The 27,624-nt window shown below is 38.5% G+C and overlaps 1 protein-coding gene and 1 long non-coding RNA gene across 3 annotated transcripts in view; both read right to left on the bottom strand.

The window, feature by feature from the left end:
- Positions 1-316: 316 nt before the first annotated feature.
- Positions 317-27,624, bottom strand: part of LOC134219998 (Kv channel-interacting protein 1-like) — a 98,741-nt gene continuing 71,433 nt past the window's right edge. For both annotated transcript variants that reach the window (XM_062698919.1, XM_062698920.1), the window contains 4 exons: positions 12,012-12,081; positions 11,868-11,938; positions 1,595-1,789; positions 317-1,533 (listed from right to left, as the gene is read on the bottom strand). In XM_062698919.1, coding sequence (XP_062554903.1) covers positions 1,405-1,533; positions 1,595-1,789; positions 11,868-11,938; positions 12,012-12,081 — 465 coding nt within the window. In that variant the 3' untranslated portion in view covers positions 317-1,404. The remainder of the gene's footprint in view (positions 1,534-1,594; positions 1,790-11,867; positions 11,939-12,011; positions 12,082-27,624) is intronic.
- Positions 17,267-17,608, bottom strand: LOC134219999 (uncharacterized). The gene is made up of 2 exons (XR_009981736.1): positions 17,506-17,608; positions 17,267-17,439 (listed from the first exon to the last, which is right to left on the bottom strand). It is a non-coding gene; the product is annotated as an uncharacterized LOC134219999 (long non-coding RNA).

Below are 27,624 nucleotides of genomic sequence, written 5' to 3'. Positions count from 1 at the left end.
AAAAATTTCTAAAGTCATTTAACTAATGACCAATATTGGTTAACTTGAGAGCTCAGTAAGGGCAGTATAAAACATTGCTAAACTATGTGCACACCATTAAAACGCATTTATGCTGTGCATTATTATCTAAATACTACGAAAGGTACAAAAATGCACAGATAGAACCTCAATTAAAACACATTTACGCGAGTTTACTTGCCGATGTTTCGCAAATTACAATTAACTTGGCTAAATGTTATTAAGTTTTGCAATTACCCAGAGAGAGTTCAGTAGTGCTGTATTTTTTTGCTAGTAGACTTATATAATTGGTGTTTGTTTTGCTTAATTTTCAATTTGAATACTAAGTAGTTAAATTGATTGAAGTTAGATTCAAATATTACGTCTGAGACAAACTATAAAATTAATGCGTGAAACATCAACTTCTCATTTGTGATAGGATGTTGTTCTCAAAAGATATGAGGGTAATTGAATCAGTATTCTCAATAAAGATCTTGACACTATATTATCGTCAAATAAAACACCTTAAAAATTAATCCACTAACCATGTTTGGCGATTATGTAATGAAACATTCCCTTGATTTGGTAAGTGAGATGTTTAATGCTTATCATGTATTTCTGGCCAGCTCAATCCACTATTCATGCTAGCTATTCACCCTAGGATAATTATTTTTGTCAAAACGATTGTCTATTGTCAACTAACTCCTTGGTTACTAAGAATATATTATCTAGTTTCGAAAAATAAAGTAATAAAATTCCGTTGTTTTGTTAAAGTTTGCAGTTTTGCTCTAAAACCTACTTTAAATATTTTACCTCAGTACCAACTAAGTACTGATGGAATGTTCTTTTACATGGCTATCAATTTGATCAACCACTATGTTATAAGCTTAGCTCGTCAAGTTTTTCTATAGACTAAAATTTTCAACTGTTCCTAGTTCTATTGTTATGTCTGTTAAGTTTTATGTATTTTCTGTTATCCGTTACATGGCATTTATAATACTTTATCCATTATTCTTAATTTTGTCATGATAAAGCATTAAAAGGATTGTATCACAAAATAACTTACCAAATTATTTACGGTTATTTATGTACAATATTATATTATTCATTTATAACATAATATTGCTTTGATTTGTATGGAACATGATATGAAATTTCAAAATTATATTTTTTGTATAATCATTTCTTTTGGATTGATTATTGAAAAACAAAATGAGTGAACGAAATAGATACGTATCAGTGAATCGAGGTCATAATGCATTTTTGAGCGAGCACGGTTAATGTTATGCTTAATTCTGCTTGATGCACCTAATCTCATTTTGAGTATTTTTCTGCCTACAAATGAATCAAAGAAAAACGGTCCGAGTCCTTCTTCGGTGCAGCAAACACGCTGTCGGAGGACGGTCATCAAAGGCAGGTGTCGAACATTTGCAGAGATTTTGTAACCACATCGTCTTTGAGACAGGCCTCCAGAAACTCTTCCATCGTTATGATTCCATCCTGATTCAGGTCCAGCTTCCGAAAGACGTGGTCCACCTGCCAAGAGTAACCAGTTAAAATTGGAAAGCCCCATTTGCCCCATAGATATTGTTTTAACCTGTTCCCGTGCTTTTACTTCATCCTCTGGGTGGTTGGGCCTCCGGCCCATCAGCTCGTGTACTGCCATCACGATTTCGCCTAGCTCCGCTCGGCTGATGCAGCCGTCATTATTGATGTCGTACAGACGGAACGTCCATCGTAACCGTTCGTATACGGAGCCTCGTAGCAGTGTTGATAGAGTTACTAGAAGATCCTGTCGGAAGATAGCAAAGAAGAGATTTCCCGTGAATCTCGCGAAATGCATGTAATATGTTTAGCGAAAAAGTTCCTTCTCTAAACCTACATAATTATGGAAAACTTAACTACTTTGCTGACATTCGATACCCTCAATAACACCGAAAAATCAGCAAATTTATCTCGTTTTATTGTCTCAGTCAATGTATGGGATTCCCTTGGCAGTTCATTATGGGGATCGTGCAGCAGTTTCTTTCAAGAGTTCCTCCTTGGATACCTTCATGAGTTACTTGAGATATTCCATTTAGGATTACTCCAGGAGTATTTTCTAAACCTGGGATTTGTCCTAGGATTCATCCAAAGATTTCTCCTGGAAAGATTTCTTTCTTTAGAAATCTAAGAGTTTTCACAAGTAATTGTTTTGAATTTTCATGAGGAAGTTCTTCGATTTTTTATGAAAAATCATCTCAATTTCCAATAGAGAGTTCAGTGCGTGTTGGCTCTTGTTTCGGACGGCCGAACGATCGCGCGATTTGCCGAAATTTTGTGTTTTGCATTGCGCTGCCGGCAGTGAAATTAATTAGTTCAGTGCGTGTTGGCTCTTGTTTCGGACGGCCGAACGATCGCGCGATTTGCCGAAATTTTGTGTTTTGCATTGCGCGGCCGGTAGTAAAGTTAATTAGTTCAGTGCGTGTTGGCTCTTGGTTCGGACGGCCGAACGATCGCGCGATTTGCCGAAATTTTGTGTTTTGCATTGCGCGGCCGGTAGTGAAATTAATTAGTTCAGTGCGTGTTGGCTCTTGTTTCGGACGGCCGAACGATCGCGCGGTTTGCCGAAATTTTGTGTTTTGCATTGCGCGGCCGGTAGTAAAGTTAATTAGATCAGTGCGTGTTGGCTCTTGTTTCGGACGGCCGAACGATCGCGCGATTTGCCGAAATTTTGTGTTTTGCATTGCGCTGCCGGCAGTGAAATTAATTAGTTCAGTGCGTGTTGGCTCTTGTTTCGGACGGCCGAACGATCGCGCGATTTGCCGAAATTTTGTGTTTTGCATTGCGCGGCCGGTAGTAAAGTTAATTAGTTCAGTGCGTGTTGGCTCTTGGTTCGGACGGCCGAACGATCGCGCGATTTGCCGAAATTTTGTGTTTTGCATTGCGCGGCCGGTAGTAAAGTTAATTAGATCAGTGCGTGTTGGCTCTTGTTTCGGACGGCCGAACGATCGCGCGATTTGCCGAAATTTTGTGTTTTGCATTGCGCGGCCGGTAGTGAAATTAATTAGTTCAGTGCGTGTTGGCTCTTGTTTCGGACGGCCGAACGATCGCGCGATTTGCCGAAATTTTGTGTTTTGCATTGCGCGGCCGGTAGTAAAGTTAATTAGATCAGTGCGTGTTGGCTCTTGTTTCGGACGGCCGAACGATCGCGCGATTTGCCGAAATTTTGTGTTTTGCATTGCGCTGCCGGTAGTGAAATTAATTAGATCAGTGCATGTTGGCTCTTGTTTCGGATGCAACGTACACACCAGTCAAGCAGTTTGACGAACATTGACTCCGCCCCCACGAAAACCCTTCGGTTGCTGCTTTGCTTGAACGTGTGTGAAGTTGTTCGAACAACCATTTGACAGTTGGCGGCTCGGTTGGAAAAAAATAAAACGGTTTGATTTTGGTTTGAGTTGTCGGGGTGGAGTCAAGGTTCGCCGAACATGTTTGAGCATTTGTAGTGAAGTTGCTCAAACCCCCATATATTTTTTGATGGTTGGTGCTTAAGTTGGCGCTTCGGTCGTTCGTGTGTGATATTGTTGGTCGAATAAATTGATTGTTAGTGTCGCTGTTGATGAATTTTGATGGATGTTTGAATAAACGAGAGGTGGAGTCAATGTTGGTCAAACTGCTTGACCGTGTGTACGTTCCAGGACGGCCGAACGATCGCGCGATTTGCCGAAATTTTGTGTTTTGCATTGCGCTGCCGGTAGTGAAATTAATTAGATCAGTGCGTGTTGGCTCTTGTTTCGGACGGCCGAACGATCGCGCATTTTGCCGAAATTTTGTGTTTTGCATTGCGCGGCCGGTAGTGAAATTAATTAGTTCAGTGCGTGTTGGCTCTTGTTTCGGACGGCCGTACGATCGCGCGATTTGCCGAAATTTTGTGTTTTGCATTGCGCTGCCGGCAGTGAAATTAATTAGTTCAGTGCGTGTTGGCTCTTGTTTCGGACGGCCGAACGATCGCGCGATTTGCCGAAATTTTGTGTTTTGCATTGCGCGGCCGGTAATAAAGTTAATTAGTTTAGTGCGTGTTGGCTCTTGTTTCGGACGGCCGAACGATCACGCGATTTGCCGAAATTTTGTGTTTTGCATTGCGCGGCCGGTAGTAAAGTTAATTAGTTCAGTGCGTGTTGGCTCTTGTTTCGGACGGCCGAACGATCGCGCATTTTGCCGAAATTTTGTGTTTTGCATTGCGCGGCCGGTAGTAAAGTTAATTAGTTCAGTGCGTGTTGGCTCTTGTTTCGGACGGCCGAACGATCACGCGATTTGCCGAAATTTTGTGTTTTGCATTGCGCTGCCGGTAGTAAAGTTAATTAGTTCAGTGCGTGTTGGCTCTTGTTTCGGACGGCCGAACGATCACGCGATTTGCCGAAATTTTGTGTTTTGCATTGCGCGGCCGGTAGTAAAGTTAATTAGTTCAGTGCGTGTTGGCTCTTGTTTCGGACGGCCGAACGATCGCGCATTTTGCCGAAATTTTGTGTTTTGCATTGCGCGGCCGGTAGTAAAGTTAATTAGTTCAGTGCGTGTTGGCTCTTGTTTCGGACGGCCGAACGATCACGCGATTTGCCGAAATTTTGTGTTTTGCATTGCGCTGCCGGTAGTAAAGTTAATTAGTTCAGTGCGTGTTGGCTCTTGTTTCGAGTCAGCGGATCGACCGGTCGCCAAAGTTTAGTTTTGCTTTGTGTGGGTGAGTAAATAAATCAGAAAGTGAAAGTGTGTTTCTTATCCGGTCGTGTTTCTCCAGTAAGCGGATCGGCCGGTCGTCGAAGTTTAGTTTTGCTTTGTGCGGAAGGCAAAACGATCGGCCGGTCGCCGTAATTTTGCTCTGATTTTCGCGGGTGAGTAAATGAATCAGAAAGTGAAAGTTTGTTTCTTCTCCGGTCGCGTTTCTCCAGTCAGCGGATCGACCGGTCGTCAAAGTTTAGTTTTGCTTTGTGCGAGTGAGTAAATAAATCAGAAAGTGAAAGTTTGTTTCTTGTCCGGTCGTGTTTCTCCAGTAAGCGGATCGGCCGGTCATCGAAGTTTAGTTTTGCTTTGTGCGGAAGGCACAACGATCGGCCGGTCTTCGTAATTTTGTTCTGCTTTGCGCGGGTGAGTGAATAAATCAGAAAGTGAAAGTTTCAGACAGCGAGAGTGTTATGTCCCACCCCATAGATCGCATCACTTACCGAAGTGAATCCAGATAAATTATACTTTGTAACTAAAACGATATCCTATCCCAAGACAATCGTGGAGATGCAGAGGTGTTCTCGGTCTCTAGTAGCAACGAGAGTCGGACTAACAATCCTCCCCTTCCTATATGACCGTAAGGACGTGGCCGGCGCCGTTATTGACTTTAGATATTTGAGCTCCCGAAACGTGTACATTGAGAATGGGTAGCTAGTCCCAAGCCCCTTTTATTGTGTTCTCTGTACAATTTCGCAAGTTCTAGTCAATCACGGAGTAGCAACTACGAATTGTGCGGTCATAATGCTCATGCTCAAAATCATCTCAATTTCCAATAGAACTAAACGGTAACATAGTAAGATGATGTCATTCCAAAATTGTAAAAATCTCAAAAGTCACATTTCAAAAAGTGGTTATAATCTGTTAACGGAAAACTCATTTAGGCGCTTGCAGCTCCCATGGAACAACGCACCACGCTTCAACTTGTCAGCATTCTGGTATGAACAAGTGCGTGGAGATGCATGGTACATCGTAGGTCAGTGGGTTAGTGTAATTGTATGTTGGTTCAACATGTTACAACATGCGTAATTGGCCCTGACGGCAGCGCCTAAACAAAATGGGGTCCGGCTTTTTTATTTCACCCTTATTAAAACATTACAACACATTTTAGCCGAAAATAGTTAAGTTTTTTTGGTTAGAAATCTAATTTACTTTCAGATTAGCAACACGAAAGTTGAATTATTTTGTCTAAAAAACATGTGTTGTTAAGTAGCCTAACATATAGTTCTCCAAAATTCTAACCCTATACGTATTTAAAAGTTTTCAGTATATCACTGTTAATAACATTTTAAAGCATTTTAAAACATACTTTCTATTTTCACCATGTTGAAACACGTCTCTTCACGCACACGTCCGTCTCCACCAGATGGCAACAGCACGGCTTCGTCAAAGCAAATTCGAGTTTAAAGTACGCATTTTTATTTTTGAATTCTGATTTTCATGAAACGGGCATCTCTTTTAGTATCTGGAGTGCATCATTGCCCTTCAAAACGAGAATTAGACACAATTATGGAGGATCGGTCAAGTAATCATAAAATCAACCAACAAACTGATGTATAAAAGTTCTAAATAATCATCATATAAGAAGGGGGAACACCGCAAGTAGTTTGGATTTATCAATTAAAAGTGGGACTCTATGTTGACTGCGTGACGATAATAATAATAAAATAATTAGCTATAGGTGTAAACTACAAATACCCACTTACTCTCGACATGGTATTTCTTACAAACTTTTTACAATCAACGCCTAAACCACTTCTATTTACACAGGCAGTAAACCATATAACTGATGTGGCAAAAAAGCTTTGAAAGCACCACGCAGCTGGGTTTTTCTTTCAAACATAAATATTTCCCTCAGTCTTCTTACACACGACAGCATATTCGCGTGACAATCGGAAAAAATCCAAAACAGACAGGCAGGAAACCTTGCTGCCTATTACCCGTTCATATATCGAGTATCAACAGGGTTGTGGATTTTCTGCCATCATTATCGTCCATGCCGGCGCGGCGTTGTAGATGTGGCATTATTGCTAGAGCAAAGTGTTTGCAAGCTGCCGCTTTATAGAAGTGAGTTGTCTGATATGGATCCATAGCATGGAAACCGAAGTAAGGAAAACCTGAGAAAGTCCTTTCGAAACGTCTATGAAACTCTCAATGAACGGTTTTGCGCATAAATGCTATTCTCCCTCCGTTCACGTTGACATGGTGCGAGTTGCCAAAGGATCACGCTATTAATCATGAAATATGGCGCCAACCAACCATGCGTTTTCTCCATCGATTCAAGGGTTAGTGTTTGGTAAAATGCAGAGAACAGTGGTTCGGCTAAGAAAAATTCTTGAGGATTCGATATGAATTTATTGTTGAAGTGGTTTGTAGAATTTTGAAGTCGTGATTTTTTTTTCAAGGATGGTAGTAGCAGTATTCTGAGGAAAAAAGCCGCGTAATTTAAAACCCTAATAAAAACATAAATAAAAATCTGACGAAAAAAGTGAAACTTTAACAAACTATATCCACGCAATATTTTTCTTTGTATTTATCATAGAGTTGCTGCTCCTTGAATTCAGAACATGTACCCACACCAATAATAAAACAAATTGGAGCCAATTGTTCTGTTTCTAAATTTTTCCTGATTTTTTTCGGCGTTGAACACGCATGATAGCAAATAAAATCATGCAAATGGTCTATTTTGCGAGTAGACCTGTGCGCCGATCTACTCTGAATCGGCGGCGGCGTGACTGCCTTTTTCTAACGGCGGCGGCGGCTTAGCCGGCGTCACGCCGCACAGTGCTTCGAACGTATGGAACTACGGGACAAAAATCATAGCTTACATTCTACACGTTTTAACTCAATGGTGTCTTTGGGAAAATGATTGTAAACTAGTTTTTCTACTATTTGCATTATTGACCTATGTTAAATTGATAATTGCATTAGGGGCGTAAACGCCAAATTTCATAACATATTATACGCTTCGTATAATCGAGATCATTTTGGGAAAATTGTCACTTATGAAAAAAACTACTATTTGCGTAATTGACCTATGTTGAACAGATAATTGCATAAATGCCGTAAACGCCAGATTTGACGATATGCATCTAAGAACCAGGATCTTTTTACGAAAAATATGTGATATGATAATGTGGTATGATAACAGTTTTTATTACAACAATTGACCAATTTCCAATTGATCATCTCATAAGTGACGTAAACGCCAGCTCTCATGTTTTGCCTTTCTCGTACAACAAAGTTGTACCGAAAGGCTATCATTTCACTTCGAAAACGAGCTTTTTATAGAAGCGGAGACCCATAGTGTTATATATCAATCGACTCAGCTCGAAGAGCTGAGCAAATGTCTGTCTGTCCGTGTGTATGTATGTGTGTATGTGAATGTGTGGGTGTGTGCACAAAAGCTTAGAAAAACATTAGGCAAATTTTCATATAGTAATTCTTAACCGATTTTCTCGCAACAAGTTTCATTCGACAGAGGGCAAAGCCACTATTGAATTTTAAAGCGTTCGACCGTTGCGTTTGAAAGTTATAAAGAAAATGGTACATCGAACCATATCAACGCCATATAAGGTTGGTGTCTTGGCTAAATGCGAGAAAGGCAGTATCACCACTCGGTGAATTAAGTTGGGTTTTATACTATAGAATCAGAATATCCTTAGTAATGATTTGAGGGATTGTTTTTTAACGACAGCATCAGAAATCATTGGAATTTTTATATTACTTTTCAAGTTTGTTTATTTGGTAGGCTCAGGCGTGTATAACTCTTTACGGAGCCATGGCTCTTTGGTATATGCACAATCATATCATCTTATTATGAAGTTAGTAACAGAGGGGAAGAAGCCAGCGTACGCGTGGTGATTGGGATCATTATCAGAATGAAGGAAATTTGCTGACATTTCAAATGGTTGATACGTCAACTATGAAATCATGGGCAGTAGAGCAACAAACAGACTCCTATCTGGGCTCTTATCCTACGAAATTTTAGGTTTGTAGGTGCTATGTCTTTTGCGTCCATCAAAACCCTATTTCCATACAAGTTTCACCGTCCTTGAGCTCTCCACCGAAAATTTCTGCATAATGCTTAGCGAGGTACAATTCATCAGGTCTTGCAAATTAACCTCAGCGGACGTTTCAGACGCGGAAACCTGTTTAGGAATGATTTTTTTTCCTTTTTCAACGCGTAAAGGCTAGGATGCAGATTTACATGCACCTCGTTTAAAGTATTTTGAAGCAGATTGTACTTTCTGTCGGATAAACTCAAGTCAATGTATAACGCCTTTACTTGTGTCGCTGTCATTACCTTTTCATGATTTGCGCTTGAGCTACTTGATATATTGGCCGCAAATGGTTCATTTTTATTGATAAGGTCTTCAACACGTAGTTTCTTGGTTTTATTCGAACATTCCTGAAACGGTTTTTGAGGTCTACTCTTCGCGATGTTGAATGAAGACTCGGCAATTCCTTCAATATTTATTTTCGGATTGCGAGGAAGATTTACCAACGAAGACAATCAGAGAGTTTTGCTTCTCGAATTTCTCGGATGATCGAAAGCTCTTTAACCATTTTTGATCAATTCTCAAACAAAAGATTTTGCAAAACTGCTTTAGTTCTTTCTCAAGTTCCTCGGAGAAATCTTCTGGATTATATAAATCAGACAGAAACTTCAACACACGAGCTTTTCGTTAGGACGGATTAACGGAAAGCTATTGATTGTCTATATCCATGTTATTGAGCGCAAGAGTATCATCTAGAAAATCTTTAACACCTATTAATAGAGCAAATAAGAGCAGCTGGAATCACTTCCATTCTCTTAAAAATACTATAAGTGAGATCTGGTGCGATTTTCAGAGATGTGTTTTGATGTACATACTTTTTTTAAAAGCTATTTAAAGTTGTAGATTATTTCTTCCTATATAACTTCATGCCCAAGACTTGGAAGCTTCACTTATCACAATGATCGAAATATGTCCCACTGAAACACATTTAATTGGATCTTACTTACTTGATTTTACGCTTTCCATATCGATTTTCACAGTGAAAGGTACCGTTCGAAAACTTAGGCAATGGAAAAGATACTTTTCACTAACAGGTGATAAATCATCCACTTTCAGCGATGGAAATTTTCCCAAACATGAGTTGTTTTGATCGTCCCAGTGACCTCACAAAGATACTAATGCGCATACAGAATAATTGAAGCATATGTTAATATCATTTCGATTTCGATTTTTCCATTTTTGTCCAAGGGCCGCGGTTGTTTTCGGCGACGGCGGCGGCGGCTCGATCGGCGTGGTTCAAAATTTTCCTTCAAACAGTTCAAGCAATTTAAATGTCTGCATTTCTCGTGCAATAAAAGCATAAAATATATAAAGTACGCTGCTAATTTTAACACTGTATACTACATGAGAAAAATCTTTGAAACTTCCAAAGAATTCTTTTGAAACTTCCAGAATATTTAAGTACCTAAGCATTTTTTCGTAAGTCACCCAAGAATCCCTCCAGGAACTTCTTCAAGAATTCCTTATAAACTTCTCCAGGAATTCCTTCAGAAATACCATGAGCAGATTTTCTTAAGATTCCTTTGAAAAAAAATTCAGGAATTTCTTTACAATTTTCTCCAGTGATTTCTCCAGAAATTCTTTATGAATTTCTTCAATAGTTCTTCCGGGAGGGAGTGTAATTCGTAGTAAAAATACTAGCAAAAATTCTGAGTTGGGCCTTTCTTAGCCTGGTGGCTACAAAGCAAGGCCATGCTGAAAGTGACTGGATTCATTTCATGGTACGATGTAGGTTTTATGATGCTTCCCTCTGCCTTTGAGCATTATCATATTAGTTTTATCACACAGGAATGCAGAAATGATGAAGCGGCTCAAAAACCTCGTAGTTAATAACTGTGGAAGTGCTTAATGAACACTAAGCTGCAATATAGCAATTTTCAAATTAGGATGTAATGCCAACAAAGAAGAGCAGAAGAAATTCACAGAAATTCCCCAATCAGAAATTCTAGGAAATGTATTATCAAATATTCAGAACTTCTGGACAAAGGAATCCCTAAAACTCTTAGAAACGGATTTCTTCGAGTGAATGTGAAATCTGGTAGAAAACCCAATTACATAACGCTTTAGGGGGTGGGTGGGTATCTGTCTGAGCGTTGCGGCCTACACATTTTCAAACCTTTCCTTACCAAAAGCATTACAGAGATGGGGGGTTGAAAGTGATCAATTTTGGCGTTATGTAATTTGTGGATGAACCCTTACATTAGTTCCTAAGCATGTATATGACAAAACCCTAGATTATGTTTCTTTCAAGATCATTCTGAAAGATAAGTGGAAAATGTTGGCACTTAGTAGTTCCACTTGGCCAAACGGTATTTGATATCGCGAGTTTATTAACCGTTCAAATAACGTTCAAATAATCATCGATAGTTTTCGCTTTGCGCAGTAAATTAACGCACTCTATTTCACTATGTGTGGCTGTATAAATTGTGCTGTATTATTTATTACATTAAATCTTATATTATTGTTAGTGAAACCCTTGATGAAACCTGTTATTGTGATCTGTGTGATCTATTTAGAATTTATAAGTTCATTAAGACCACAGTTAGGTCAATTAGATATCAAAAACCAAATAAATGAGTATAAGTTACTGTGATATCTGTGTAACATATGAGCTGCTCAGGTATAATTCACGGGAGTAGATTTCCTCAAAAATTGTGCGGGAAAAAATCTCCAGAGTTGTCAGAGAGAGGAATTATCTATAGCATATCTGAGCTGATAAAGTCTGGAAGAAGGATTCTCAAAAAATCGTGCGTTCATTCGTACGTTCGTTGTTCATTATTCCTGCAGTGGTAAGTCGTCATATGGAACTTCAGTTAGTTGTTTACATTGAAATGATGCTCGATTCACATCCGATTATTTTTTTTACACGTGGGATGTGTTCCGTGTAAAAAAAAGTTTTCAGTTCAAAATTTGAAAATCCGTGTAAAAAAAGTTTTATGATTTCTCGACGAATCATGCAAAATGGAGCAAGGCTGTGTAAAAAAAATCCGTGTAAAAACAGAATCGAGTGTATTTTCTTTTTATTATTTATGAACATCAATCATTATCACTTACCCGAAAAGTAATGGATCCATTACAATTAACATCAAACGCTTTGAACACATAGTGTGCATAAAGGCTGGAATCTGAAACGAGGTTCACCGTTAATATTGGATAACTTCAGTTCGAATGCCACTAAACCACATAAAATATACTCACTTCCATGAGGGAAAAATTTTGCATAAATGTCCTTAAAACTATCTTCGTGCACCACGCCATCGGGACATTCCTATAAATAGAAAAGAAGAGAGCAAAATCATAATTGTGGCACTAACCGATTTTATCATCATATGAGATTAGTCACAATACTATAAATCAACAGGAAAGCTTATCAAAATAGTTGCTAAGCTAATTATGAGAGAATAATCATTGTCAGATTCAGAATATTAACCTCACGATAATCCAATATTATAGACCGATGCTTTGCGAGCAAAGGCGTAGGATTTATTTATTTATTTATGTTCCATCGTTTATTTTTGCCTTTCTTGTATACAAAGTATACGTAAAGGCTATATGTTCGCTTCAAAACCGAACTTTTTTTAGGAGGCCCGGAGATCCATAGTGTTATATACCGATTGACTCAGCTCAACGAATTGAAGTGATGTCTGTCTATGTTAGTGTATGTGTGTGTATATGTGTGTGCGCAAAATAATCTATCTCATTTTTCAGGCACTTATCCTTAACCGCTCGCAACAAGTTGCATTCGACGTAGAATTCTGTCCCATTGTTTCGTATTGAAAATTGGCCGAATCGAACTTTGGGCTTCGGAGTTATGGCCAAAATACATTTTCTTACAAGAAAAATTCTCACTCACTTTTTAGGCACCTACTCTTAGCTGATTTGCTCGCAACAAGTTTCGTTAGACGCAGAATCTTGTCCCATTGTTTTGTATTGAAAATTGGCCGGATCGGGCTATGGGCTCATAAGTTATGACCAAAATACTTTTTTTGATACCAAAAGTGCGTAGAAATTACTCACTCGAAAGAAACGAGAAAGGTGCCATCACTAGGTGCTAGGTGGATTAATCTGGGTTTTTAACGGTGAGTTCGATTTTTTGTAGTTAGTCGATCGGCCACTGATGGCGCTTCCATAGCTTTTGTTTGTGTTTGACGTTTGCTCACTTCCCCCACCTGGTTGCCGCTTGTCCATCTATAGTGAAGTTAGCATTAGGCGAAAATGTTTCCGTGACGATGATTCTGATTGTATTTTGTTCTAAGAGAAACGACGTCCGTTTCTCTGTGCTACAATTTTTATACCTTTTACCCTCCCGGGACTCACACTGTTGTTTTTTGTCTTTATTATAAAAGATTTTCAGCCCTAGGCTTGCTCATCTCTAATTCGCACTGTTGTAAAAAGTACAACACATGGAGTAAAAGTGAGATATTTTGACCAATTTGCACCAAATCAGCACACACTCATAAAACTAGTTCTTTATTAATTTAGATGATATCAAAAGGGATTCGATATAAGGCTCGAGTAAATATAACTAAATAAAAGAATCAGGTGCACGGGGATATTTAATTACCGATTAATTGAATAATTCATCCTGAGGTAACGCGACTTTTTCTAAATCATTTCTGACAATTACCTGGGAGTTAATTCACAGTTTTCTCTCATCCGGAACGTCCGTAAAAACGATCATTTTGTGAAATTAATTCAAGAGCAGCGTAATTTTTTTTAAACCATTTCTGTCGGTGATCTTAGAGTTCAGAACGTCCGTAAAAACTGTTATTTTGTAAAACTTGTCCTAGAGCAGTGGTTCTCAACCTTTTTCTTGAGAGGTATCCATTCAAACTTATTCTTCTATCATTGTGGTACCTCCTATTTTTTCGCTGTAAATGAAAATAAGCGTAACTCATAAGATATATTTAAAACGGACCTGAAAACTCTTATGGCTCTCCAAAAAGTTGTATGATTTTTTTGTTTTCCGTGGAACTGTTCAATTTAAATTTATACATCAAGCTTCCTACAAGACTTTAAGGACTTTTGGAGTCTTCCGAGCCTCTTTAAAATGAGGCTTCTGAGCTTCTTGAAGGGATGTTTCTGAGCCTTTTAGAAGGAGGCTTTCGAGCCTTTTGAAAGGAGGCTTCCGAGTTTCTTGAAAGGAGGCTTCCGAGCTTCTTGAAAGGAGGCTACCGAGCCTCGTAAAGGACGGCTTCCGAGCTTCTTAAAAGGAGGCTTCTGAGCCTTGAAGGAGGCTTCCGAGCCTGTTGGAAGAATGCTTCAGAGGCTCTTGAAAGGCGGCTTCCAAGTATCTTGAAAGGAGGCTTCCGAGTTTCTTAAAGGGAGGCTTCTGAACCTTAAAGGAGGATTTCGAGCCTGTTGAAAAAATGCTTCAGAGCCGCTTGAAAAGTGGATTCCGAGTCTTTTGAAATGAGGCTTCCGAGCGTCTTGAAAGAAGGCTATCGAGTCTCACAAAGGCTGCTTTTGAGCCTCTTGAAAGGAGCCTTCTGAGCCTTAAATGAGGCTTCCGAGCATGTTGAAAGAATGCTTGAGAGCCTCTTGAAAGGTAGCTTTCGAGTCTCTTGAAAAAAGGCTCCCGAGTCTCTTGAACGGAGGCTTCCGAGCCTCTTGGATTCCGAAAAAGAGGTGAAAGGTGAAAGGAGGTGTCCGAGCCTCTTACTACGAGACTTTCGAGCTTTTTAAATGGAGACTTCCAAGCCTCTTGAAAGGAGGCTGCCAAGCTTCTTGCAACGAAGCAACTGAGCTTTTCGGAAAGGCCTTCATGTCTCTCAAATAAAGGCTTCCGAACCTTTAGATTCTGGATTTTAGTTCAGAATAATATTATTTACCATTTTGTCTCCATCAGGTAGATTACATTGAAGATTTTTTTAATTTGTTCACCTGACGTTTTGTCCTAATGATCTTTTGACCCACAGCCGTTCATACACTCTACTGTTAGGGGTGAACAGGATTCAAAAGTCTTTGATTTACCAATCGCCATGCATATTATGTACAATACAAAGTATTAGAATAGAAATAATATCAAAACTTCACCAATAAGTTTTATTGGAATTGTAATACATCCGCCATTATGCATTTTTGTCCGAGGTACCCCCAGGGGTACATGTACCCCAGGTTGAGAACCGCTGCACAGTGTTGCCTTCTGCCGATTCCATGGGCATCGTTTTTGTTAATTTTTTTGCAGTAGTTTGTTTGGAGAAGACGTTAGATATGAAAAACAGAAAATCCTTGAAATGTTTTATCCACCTGAAAATGAGATTTTTTTTTTCTTATCCATGCATTTGCGAAAGACACCCCATACATATGGCTTATATAGTACGAGATATGTTACGTTTTTTGTGTAAAGGTTGCTAAAATCAGTTTCTTTTAGCATAATTTTTTTTCTATGTTTTAGGCACTTTTACCACCTTCTACAAAGTTGTTTGTCTAACAAAAATACAAGTTTTTGTAGAACATTGCGAAGTTCTGTGTCTCTTAAAATTGAATAGTTATTTGAAAAAATGTGTTTTTTTTCTAAGCGCGTTTTAGAATCGTGCAACTTGTTTTGGCACAAAATGAAAAAAAATATCTCACTTTTAGGTGGATTAATCATTTCAAATATTTTCTCAAAAGAAGGTGCTTTTCATATCTAACGTCTTCTCCAAACAAACTACAGCGAAAAAATCAACAGAAACGATGCTATTAAAAAAGCGCACGAAATCGGCAAAAAGTAACACTGTGCGCTTTCTTAGAGCATCCCGATTTTTTCTAAATAATTTCTGTCGATGATCTTAAGCCTGCAGTCCACTAAACCATTTCATTTTTTTTGGGAATAGCTGACGAGAAATCGCATTTCTTGTTCAGCCCGCCGCCATGTTATTGCAAGAATAGTCAAGTTGAAGTTATAGGATAGAAATGGAAACTATATGGAAGTCCATTTGCTGTTCTAGCCTGAGATGAGACTTGTAAAGACGCTGTTTTTTTCATTGTTTTGACTCTTGTTCTTCTTTTCATCACAGTTGATCAATGATCATAGATTTTGAACGGAATAACCTTGTTCCGTGAAGACTTTCCTTAGTGCAATGAAAGTGTATCCAATTCAAGAATTTGTTTCCTTAGTTCCGTAATGGTTTTTAGATCTATAATAAAATGCATAATACAAAAAAAATAGATCTGTGATGGTGAGTTCGATTCTCTTTCTGGTCTAGGATGTTTTCGGGTGGGAAACATTTTCGACTACCTGGACATAGTGTATCCATTGTACTCGCCACATAAGACACACTCATGCAATGGCGGGCATAGAAAAGCTTTAAATTAATAACTGAGAAAATGCTAATAGAATACGAAGTTGAAAAGCAGGCCAAGTTTCAGTGGGAATGTAGAGCCATAGAAGAAGACGACGAATAAAATACATATTCATGATTGTTTAATATTATGCTGTCCAGTTATACAATCGACTCTCTACATCTCGATGTTCTGTATCGCGATATGTCGATGGTTTCCTTTGTCCCTTCAATCTACATATATTTGGGCATTCTACGTCTCGATAACCTCCTATCTCGATATCTCTCATTTTTCATAGCAAAAAGCTTAAAAAAATAGTACCTATTTCAATTTTCTTTCCATTCCTCGATCTCTCTCTATCTCGATGGTCCCTTTATTATCGAGATGTGGAGTATTAGAATGCGTTTCAAAGGGAAACATTGTTCGTAAAACAAAGGTCATAAAATATATTTTTTATAGGATTCCAATACTTTTACACAAAAAGCTGCTGGATGCGTTTGACAGTTCGTAACGGCGATTGCTTAGATGCATATAAAGTTACATTTTTTCCTCTTTGCAGCTCCTGATTGCTAGAACATGCGAAATATAGAGAAAAATACAAAAAGGGGAGAATGGAACGCGGCTGGTATTCAACCCACGGCCTTTTGTGTTAGAGATGGGCAAAACAGCTTATTGCAGTGAGCGGATCTGATCCGTTTAGCTTATTGAAAAGAGTCAGCTCCTTAGATCAGCTCTTCAGTTCTTTAATGCTACATATATTAAAAAATAATTGTTAATTTTATTATTTTAAATTTAATTATTCTTTGAAAATTTGAAAAATATTTGTCATTCATTCATTCATCTGTCATCTATTTACCTCACTTTGACATTTTTAAAATGTTACACGCAGAAAAATATATTGTAGAATCAACAATATTTCGGTTTGAATTCAACAATAAATATTGTTAGCTCAGGGCTAATAATATTTTCATTTTGAATCAATCCAGAATATTGTTGTTTCTACAATCATGATTTGAGCTGCATGATTGTTGTTTCAACAATATTATTGTTAGAACAATCATGAATATGCTTTTGATTCAATTACACAAACGTAATTGATTTAACAATAATTATTGTTGAAATAATAACTTGTTCTACCAAAATTACCTTTTATAAATCAAAAGAAATAAACAGAAATAATATAACCATTCAGTATACATACTGCAGCAATTTATTTGATTCTACCTTGAAAATAATTTTACAAAATATGAATACCGCCTATAATAAACACACTGTAACATGGTTCCGTTCCAAAACATACGTCCTCCATGATTGTTGGTGTCGATTTATGCTGCCTGGCATCGTTATTCTCATAAATCCTCTGTAAACAATGGAAGAAGAATTGATTTATATTAAAATTTTTTGGGAAATAAATTTGATGTTTCACCTGTCGTCCATTGAAAAACTCTCGGGAAAGAAAATCTGTAGTTTTTTATTGCTTATTTCACCAATTTGAAGAAATAACTGTTTAAATTTCGTTTTATTTTTGCCAATATGGACCGGTAATCAAAAGTACACTTAAAAATATACACACTGATAGGAATTCATGCAAGTTGAAATCAAAAAGAAATATTGTTGAAATGATAATTATTTTGTTAATTCAAACAGAGAATATTGTAGTTTTAACAATATTTTTTGTTCAATTCAACAATAGGTTGATTATTGCCTCAAAAATAATTTTGATTAGTTGAATCATACAAAATTTCGCTGCGTGTAAGCTATAGTGAGGTAATGATTTATATTGAAAAACCTACAATTTTAAACTAATAACATTCATTACGCTTTTTCTGACCGTCTAATTTTAAATAGGAGTTCATTCAGAATCATCACATTTATTTCTATACAAAAACTAACTCAACATTATTTTCTATTCATAATTCTAAGTTACGTTTCTCAAATCGTTAATTTGAATAATACAGTCCCTAGTTTCTGATATGTATATGAACCATATGTATATCACGTGTCATAAGTTTTCTCTTCATACTTGGTGCAGTAAATCAATGCCTTGTTTGCGCGCGCTTCTAACCATGCGTACACTGAACCCAATGCTCATCCTTACATCGACTGAATTGTAATTCCAGCTTTCTTATAATTATCTCCTCCCGTTATCATATGAGAGAACAGAGCGACCGCCGCATGCATAATATTCGTATGAAAATCATCTGAAAGAAAGTTGATTTTCATACAAACATTGGGTGACAAACGACTCAATTTTCTGTCTTCGCTCTGATACTGTATAGCGTCATTCGGTAAGCGGATGATAATTGTTTTGATCTTGCCCTATGACGACAGTCATACGATTCTCGAATGTTTTTTATACTGCTGCTGGCTGATTTGGTAAATGGTTGCCATTTTTCCATTAATAAGTTTGTTCCAGAAAACTGCAGTTGTTGCAAAGTATTCATATCGTGTAAGCGAAAAAATAGTTGCTGATTGTTGCGAGAAACACAAATCGTTTTTGCGATTTCTAATTCCTCAGTTATTTATAAAGGTAAGTTGGTAAATACTAACGTATTTCATGATTAATTTATAAAGAAGCTAATTATTTTCTCAAATTTCGCAGTGATCTGCTACCGTTATCGCATTTGCCAGATTTGACCAGCTGCGAGATTCGACAAAACCTCGGACAAAACTATCGACGCCAGAATCAGTGTGAATATGTCGTGGAGCCGCAAAGCTAGATGTTGGCCACCAAAACGTGCCGAGCATAAAGTGGTCCAAAGTAGTATGAGCATAGGGTAAAATGCCCAATAGTGGACCCCCTAGTAGCGGAATTTTGCTCTTCCTGTCATAAGGCTTAGAAATTTTCAACGTATTAAGTCTGCTTAATATCTAACAACAAGCTCTGCATCCCCTCTTCACGATACATACATAAAACACCCAAATACACGACGTTATTCGTTGAAATTAACATTTTAAAGTCTAACTGAATTCGTCCTATAGTAGTCCCCTTGGGGGTCCATAATAGGAAATTGCTTCCCTATAGTCGACACTTCATTTGATTTTCATGTCCCGTTTCGGGACGTTCTTCTTCCCTATTATGGACCCCCCAAAATATTCCTATAATGGTCACTCTCGAGTTTATTTTTTATAGTATTGTAAAAAATCATCTAATTTTACTTTCCATAGCATTTCCAATGCATGTAATCAAATCATAGGACTGTAAGGTAGGTTCTCCCAATAGAATTTCATAGCAAAATGTTGACATTGTGAAGTAATAAGGCAAAAATTGCTGGAGGGTCCACTATTGGTTGGGGGTCCACTATTGGGCACTTTACCCTACTAAGTGCGTTTCACCGAGAGCTGTAATATTTTTTCCGATTCAATTGTTCATTTTCAATTATCATTCATTAATAATAAAAATGTTTTAAACTTGGCGATAATTATTTTTATTTCATCTATAATTATTATTTATGTGCTAAAACAATCATCCGAAATTAAATAATTTATTTTTCCATTCAACTATGAAATAAAGCTCATTCATAGATTAAAATCAACCAAAAATCATGCCTCAATCAGACACAATCCATCCGCATATCATCTGGCAACCGTTCTCCATATGCAACGGTAATGAGATGACCGTCATTCGCATAGTCTTCGCAGTAGTTTGCCAGCGGGAGGGGAAATCGAATGGTTGTCATTCGGAAAACAAATTATTTTCGTTAAAGGGCGGGAGCAAATCAACTGTCAGTCGGTATGAGGAGGAGGTATTGGTTCAGTGTAGTTGACGTAGTTTCATACAAGCGAGCCCATTCATCTACACGCTTAAAGTAAATTACACATCGCATGAATAATTTTCACACATGACGACGATGACACGAGAGAATAGCAATCTGTGTGAAAATTATGTGTAAGACATGCACAGTCGTTGTGTAATGTCTTTTATTCTTTTAATATGTGTAAGAAACTTTGCTTCGAACGTTCAAGTCCATTTTGATCGCCATGATGGCGGTTGCGTCCGGCATGCACCGTAACGAAAATGACTTTTTTGTGGATTTTCGTTATGTTTCGATACGATACAACTAAAATGTGCGACTATATATGTTTGTAAACATCGCACTTTAGTTTGGTCATATCGAAACAAATGGGGACTCCTCTGAAATAGTATAAAAATGTTGCGATAATTTTCAATTTACATGAAAAAATATAATTGAGGTTAGGTCCGTTTTCCGACCGCTCTCTCACTGTGTGAAATGAACTCATCAAAAATCGTTAACCGTCAATTACACTAAAATGAGTAACATGGCAGTTACTCATAATATGTGTTGTTCCAGGTTAGGCCCGTTTTGTGTGAACGAAACACAAAATTGTGTGAATGACCTTAAGCGTGTATAGAAATATTGGTTCCCGAAATGCGCGAGAACTAATACAAGTGAGTAAAAAATACAGAGCACGGTGCTACAAACAGACAGAATGCACATGTAGCAGTATGCTGGCGGGAAAACCCGTCGCAAGCAAAAGATCCGCTCCGTGCAAGACACAGCTCCCAGTTCGGTTCGTTTGAACCACAACCACACGGTTCGCTAGAATCGGTCGCGACTGATCCGAATCGAGATCCGTGTCGCACGGATCTGAGCTGGTAGCGCAGCTCTCGCTTCCATGTCACAGCAATTTCGAGCTGGACGACGACATGAGCGGAACTGAGAGTTGTTCGGATCTTCGGATCTTTTGCTTGGTACGGTTCGTTCGCTACCGGACTACTAGGTATCTTTTGTGTGTCCGTTCGTAGCGCCGAGTATGTGGGTATGGGTAGAGATGACGTAAAATCCCGATTAATCGATTAGTAACTAATCGATTACTCTCGATTCCTGTCGATTATTGAATCGATTGATCGTTGGATAATAATCGATTCAAAATTAATCGATTATTACAACGATGAATCGATTAATCGAAGTAATCAATTAATTTGCGACATCCTTATGATGTCGTAAAATCCTGATTAATCGATTAGTAACAAATCGATTACTCTCGATCTCTCTCGATTATTGAATCGATTAATCGTTAGGTAATGATCGATTCAAAATTAATCGATTATCGCAGTAATCGATTAATTTACGACATCTCTAGATGTGGGTTTAGAAATAGACGGCACTCTAGTTGGATTACTTTTGCTTGCGTGTTTCTTATTCCTCTCTGCAGCAGAAATGATTTCCCCGGCAACTTTTCAAATCCCACAGATCCCGAGATATCGAACCAAACTGATCTCTCATATACACTAGCGCCGCCTTGCGGATGAATTCTAAACTTGAAGGTTTCTCCACATGATGGTTTCATATCCCTGAAAAACTTTGTAGATTAGGCAACCAGGGCTGGATTAAGGGGGAGGGGGGGGCGGGCCCCCACAAATGTTATGTACCAAAACCAACCTTTTTTTGCCTTTCTCGTATACTAAGTATACGGTAAAGGCTATATGATCGCTCCAAAAACAAACTTTTTATAGAAGGCCCGGAGACCCATAGTGTTATATACCAATCGACTCAGTTCGACGAATTGAGGTGATGTCTGTGTGTGTGTGTGTGTGTGTGTGTGTGTGTGTGTGTGTGTGTATGTGTGTGTGTGTGTGCGCACAAAACGACGCAAAAAATGTCACTCATTTTTCAGGCACTTATCCTCAACCGATTTGCTTGCAACAAATTGCATTCGACGCAGAATCCTTTCCCATTGTTTCCTATTGGAAATTGGCCAGGTCGGACTATGGGATCGGAAGTTATGGCCAAAATACAATTTTATACGTAAAAATCGCGTAAAAAATGTCACTCATTTTTCAGGCACTTATCCTCAATCGATTTGCTTGCAACAAATTGCATTCGACGCAGAATCCTTTCCCATTGTTTCCTATTGGAAATTGGCCAGGTCGGACTATGGGATCAGAAGTTATGGCCAAAATACAATTTTATACGTAAAAATCGCGTTAAAAATGTCACTCATTTTTCAGGCATTTATCCTCAACCGATTTGCTTGCAACAAATTGCATTCGACGCAGAATCTTTTCTCATTGTTTCCTATTGGAAATTGGCCAGGTCGGACTATGGGATCGAAAGTTATGGCCAAAATACAATTTTATACGTAAAAATCGCGTAAAAAATGTCACTCATTTTTCAGGCACTTTTCCTCAACCGATTTGCTTGCAAAAAATTGCATTCGACGCAGAATCCTGTCCCATTGTTTCCTATTGGAAATTGGCCAGGTCGGACTATGGGATCAGAAGCTATGGCCAAAATACAATTTATACGTAAAAATCGCGTAAAAAATGTCACTCATTTTTCAGGCACTTTTCCTCAACCGATTTGCTTGCAAAAAATTGCATTCGACGCAGAATCCTTTCCCATTGTTTCCTATTGGAGATTGGCCAGGTCGGACTATGGGATCGGAAGTTATGGCCAAAATACAATTGTATACGTAAAAATCGCGTAAAAAATGTCACTCATTTTTCAGGCACTTATCCTCAACCGATTTGCTCGCAACAAACTGCATTCGACGCAGAATCCTTTCCCATTATTTCCTATTGGAAATTGCCCAGGTCGGACTATGGGATAGGAAATTATGGCTAAATTACCTTTTTGCCTTTCTCGTATACTAAGTATACGGTAAAGGCTATATGATCGCTCCAAAAACAAACTTTTTATAGAAGGCCCGGAGACCCATAGTGTTATATACCAATCGACTCAGTTCGACGAATTGAGGTGATGTCTGTGTGTGTGTGTGTGTGTGTGTGTGTGTGTGTGTGTGTGTATGTGTGTGTGTATGTGTGTGTGTGTGTGTGCGCAAAACTACTCAAAAAATGTCACTCATTTTTCGGGCACTTACCCTCAACCGATTTGCTCGCAACAAGTTGCATTCGACGCAAAATCCTGTCCCATTGTTTTCCTATTTGGCCAGATCGGACTATGGGATCAAAAGTTATGGCCAAAATACAAATTCATACGAAAAAATCGCGTAAAAAATGTCACTCTTTTTCGGGCACTTATCCTCAACCGATTTGCTCGCAACAAGTTGCATTCGACGCAGAATCCTGTCCCATTGTTTCCTATTGGAAATTGGCCAGATCGGACTATGGGATCAGAAGTTATGGCCAAAATACAAATTCATACGAAAAAATCGCGTAAAAAATGTCACTCATTTTTCGGGCACTTATCTTCAACCGATTTGCTCGCAACAAGTTGCATTCGACGCAGAATCCTGTCCCATTGTTTCCTATTTGAAATTGGCCAGATCGAACTATGGGATCAGAAGTTATGGCCAAAATACAAATTCATACGAAAAAATCGCGTAAAAAATGTCACTCATTTTTCGGGCACTTATCCTCAACCGATTTGCTCGCAACAAATTGCATTCGACGTAGAATCCTGTCCCATTGTTTCCTATTTGAAATTGGCCAGATCGAACTATGGGATCGAAAGTTATGGCCAAAATACAAATTCATACGTAAAATCGCGTAAAAATGTCACTCATTTTCGGGCACATATCCTTAACTGATTTACTCACAACAAGTTGCATTCGACGTAGAATCCTGTCCTGTTGTTTCCTATTGAAAATTGGCCATATCGGACTATGGGATCGAAAATTATACCATTTTTGCCTTTCTCGTATACAAAGTATACGTAAAGGCTATATGTTCGCTCAAAAACAAACTTTTTATAGGAGTCCCGGAGACCCATAGTGTTATATACCGATCGACTCAGCTCGACGAATTGAAGTGATGTCTGTGTGTGTGTATGTGTGTGTGTGTATGTGTGTGTGTATGTGTGTGCGCAAAATAATCTCACTCATTTTTCAGGCACTTATCATTAACCGATTTGCTTGCAACAAGTTGCATTCGACGCGGAATCTTGTCCCATTGTTTCGTATTGAAAATTGGCCGAATCGGACTGTGGGTTTCGGAGTTATGGCCAAAATATATTTTTTTACAACAAAAATTCTCACTCACTTTTTAGATACTTACTCTTAGCTGATTTACTCGCAACAAGTTTCATTCAACGCAGAATCATGTCCCATTGTTTCGTATTGAAAATTGGACAGATCGGACTATGGGTTTCGAAGTTATGGCCAAAATCCACTTTTTCACATGAGAAACACGTACAAAATTCTCACTCATTTTTCAGGCACTTATCCTTAACCGATTTGCTCGCAACAAGTTCCGATCGACGCGAAATACTGTCCCATTGTTTCGTATTGAAAATTGGTCGAATCGAACTATGGAATTCGAAGTAATGGCCAAAATACATTTGTTGACAAGAAAAATTCTCACTCATTTTTTAGGCACTTACTTTTAGCCGATTTGCCTGCAACAAGTTGCATTCGACGCAGAATCTTGTTCCATTGTTTCGTATTGAAAATTAAACAGATCGGTATTAAACAGATATGGCCAAAGTTTATTTTTTTGCCTTTTTGCCTTTCTCGTATACTAAGTATACGGTAAAGGCTATATGATCGCTCCAAAAACAAACTTTTTATAGAAGGCCCGGAGACCCATAGTGTTATATACCAATCGACTCAGTTCGACGAATTGAGGTGATGTCTGTGTGTGTGTGTGTGTGTGTGTGTGTGTATGTGTGTGTGTGTGTGTGCGCAAAACTACTCAAAAAATGTCACTCATTTTTCGGGCACTTACCCTCAACCGATTTGCTCGCAACAAGTTGCATTCGACGCAGAATCCTGTCCCATTGTTTCCTTTTGAAAATTGGCCAGATCGGACTATGGGATCAGAAGTTATGGCCAAAATACAAATTCATACGAAAAAATCACGTAAAAATGTCACTCATTTTCGGGCACTTACCCTCAACCGATTTGCTCGCAACAAGTTGCATTCGACGCAGAATCCTGTCCCATTGTTTCCTATTGAAAATTGGCCAGATCGGACTATGGGATCAAAAGTTATGGCCAAAATACAAATTCATACGAAAAAATCGCGTAAAAAATGTCACTCATTTTTCGGGCACTTATCCTCAACCGATTTGCTCGCAACAAGTTGCATTCGACGCAGAATCCTGTCCCATTGTTTCCTATTGAAAATTGGCCAGATCGGACTATGGGATCAGAAGTTATGGCCAAAATACAAATTCATACGAAAAAATCACGTAAAAAATGTCACTCATTTTTCGGGCACTTATTCTCAACCGATTTGCTCACAACAAGCTGCATTCGACGCAGAATCCTGTCCCATTCTTTTCTATTTGAAATTGGCCAGATCGAGAGTTATAGCCAAAATACAAATCCATACGAAAAATCGCGTAAAAAATGTCACTCATTTTTTGGGCACTTATCCTCAACATATTTGCTCGCAACAAGTTGCATTCGACGAAGAATTCTGTCCCTTTGTTTTCTATTTGAAATTAGCCAGATCGAACTATGGGATCGAAAGTTATGGCCAAGATACAAATTCATACGTAAAATCGCGTAAAAATGTCACTCATTTTTCGGGCACATATCCTTAACCGATTTGCTCACAACAAGTTGCATTCGACGTAGAATCCTGTCCTGTTGTTTCCTATTGAAAATTGGCCATATCGGACTATGGGATCGAAAATTATACCATTTTTTTATGGAAAAATCGCTAAAAAAACTCACTCATTTTTCAGGCACTTTTCCTCAACCGATTTGCTCGCATTAAATTGCATTCGACGCAGAATGTCTCATATTTTCTTATTGAAAATTGGCCAGATCGGACTATGGGCTTAGATGTTATGGTCAAATTACTATTTATTGTGAAAAAGAGTTCGAAAAAGTCTAGCTCACTTTTTTAGCACTTAGACTTCATCTATTCCCCAAGCAACACAAGTTCAACAAATCTGGTTGCAGTAACCATATTGTGACTGAATCCGGTCATATATAAGTTACTGTGATTGATGTGCAATATGTGTGCTTCTCAGGTCGCTCGCAAAAATTTCATTCGACGCAGAATCTTGTCCCATTGTTTTCTATTGAAAATTGGCTAGATCGGACTATGGGATCGGAAGTTATGACCGAAACACCATTTTTGCCTTTTCATACGAAAAGGCTGTATGTTCGATCAAAAACCAAACTTTTACAGAAAGCCTGGAGACTCATAGTGTTATATACGTATAAGCTCGACGAACTGCGATGATGTCTGTGTGTGTGTGTGTGTGTGTGTGTGCGCATCAAAAGTGCGAAAAGTTTAGCTCACTTTTTTGGAACTTATTCTCAACCGATTTAATTCCAACTATAGATAGTAGACTATATAGATGAGCGAAATCATGGCTGAGTCGATTTTTCTGCTCGTGCACTCGCGCATATGACGTCACAGCCCTTAAAGTTTCCATTGAAATCGTGACGTCATGCTCGTTTGGAGACACGTTTGACAGTTCGTTTGGAGACAGAGGATTTATCTTCACTCATCTATATATTCCACTATCTATAATTCCAACAAGTTTCATTCGACGCGGAATCCTGTCATTGAAAATTTGGACCATGGGCACAGAAATTATGGCCAAAATATACTATGTGCTATAAAAAAGCGAGTAAAAAAGTCTAGCTGACTTTTAATGGACTTACCCTCAACCGATTTACTCACAACAAATTGCATTAGACGCGGAATCCTGTTCTATTATTTTCTATTGAAAGTTGGCCAGATTGGACTATTACCTTAGAAATTATGGCCAAAATACTTTTTGCCTTTCTTGTGCAACAAAGTTGTACCGAAAGGCTATAATTTCTTTCCGAAAACGAACTATCGGATGCTTCCACACTAATACACTTCCCTCCCTCTTCATACGGGAGTTTGGCAGAAAGACGGTCATGAGATTTATATCATAACAAATATTGCCCTCCGCTCGCTTGATGGGAATGACATTCTCGTTTTCTTTTTGTGTAGTCGGAGCTTCGGTTCAATTTACATCCAAAAGTGATATCCTTAAAATATATGACTTGGTAAAATAAAACAGGGGTATGTACGTCAAAAAGTTTGGAAAGAAAACAAAAATGTTGAAATTCTTATTAGCATATTGTAGATCAAGTTGAAAACCGAACCGAGGTCTCGCGACAATCGCATTTTCTCGCATTTCCGGATGTTGCAACTGCATCGCGAGTAGTGCGCAACTGTGCCATAGTCGGGTACCACTCGCGATGTAGTGGCGACATCCGGGAATGGGACAAAATATGATTTTCGGGTTTCAACTGGATCTACAATATCTTTGCCATAAATAATCTGATTTTCATAGAACGGACAAAGAAATTTGTCTTTTTTACTCCTAGCTACTAGCTCATCTATTTTCAAGCACACACATTTTACGAAGGTCGAGAAAGGCACCATCACCGCTAGGTGGATTAATCTGGGTTTTGTACATTTTGGGGCCCCCACACACTGTCGGCCCCGGGCCCCCATTCTCGCTAAATCCGGCCCTGACGGCAACTATCTAATTCCCACAGATTCCGAGATATTGAACCAATCTGATCTCTCTGAGCCTTGCGGATGAATTATAAACTAAACAGTTTCTCAAAATATTGGTTTCCAATCCCCGAACAACTTTGTAGAAAATGGCAACTTCCT

This window comes from Armigeres subalbatus, chromosome 3, assembly GCF_024139115.2.
Source record: "Armigeres subalbatus isolate Guangzhou_Male chromosome 3, GZ_Asu_2, whole genome shotgun sequence".
NCBI classification, from domain to species: Eukaryota; Metazoa; Arthropoda; class Insecta; order Diptera; family Culicidae; genus Armigeres; species Armigeres subalbatus.
The sequence above is the reverse complement of the archived record's forward strand: the minus strand, read 5'-3'. Positions and strand labels throughout refer to the sequence as shown.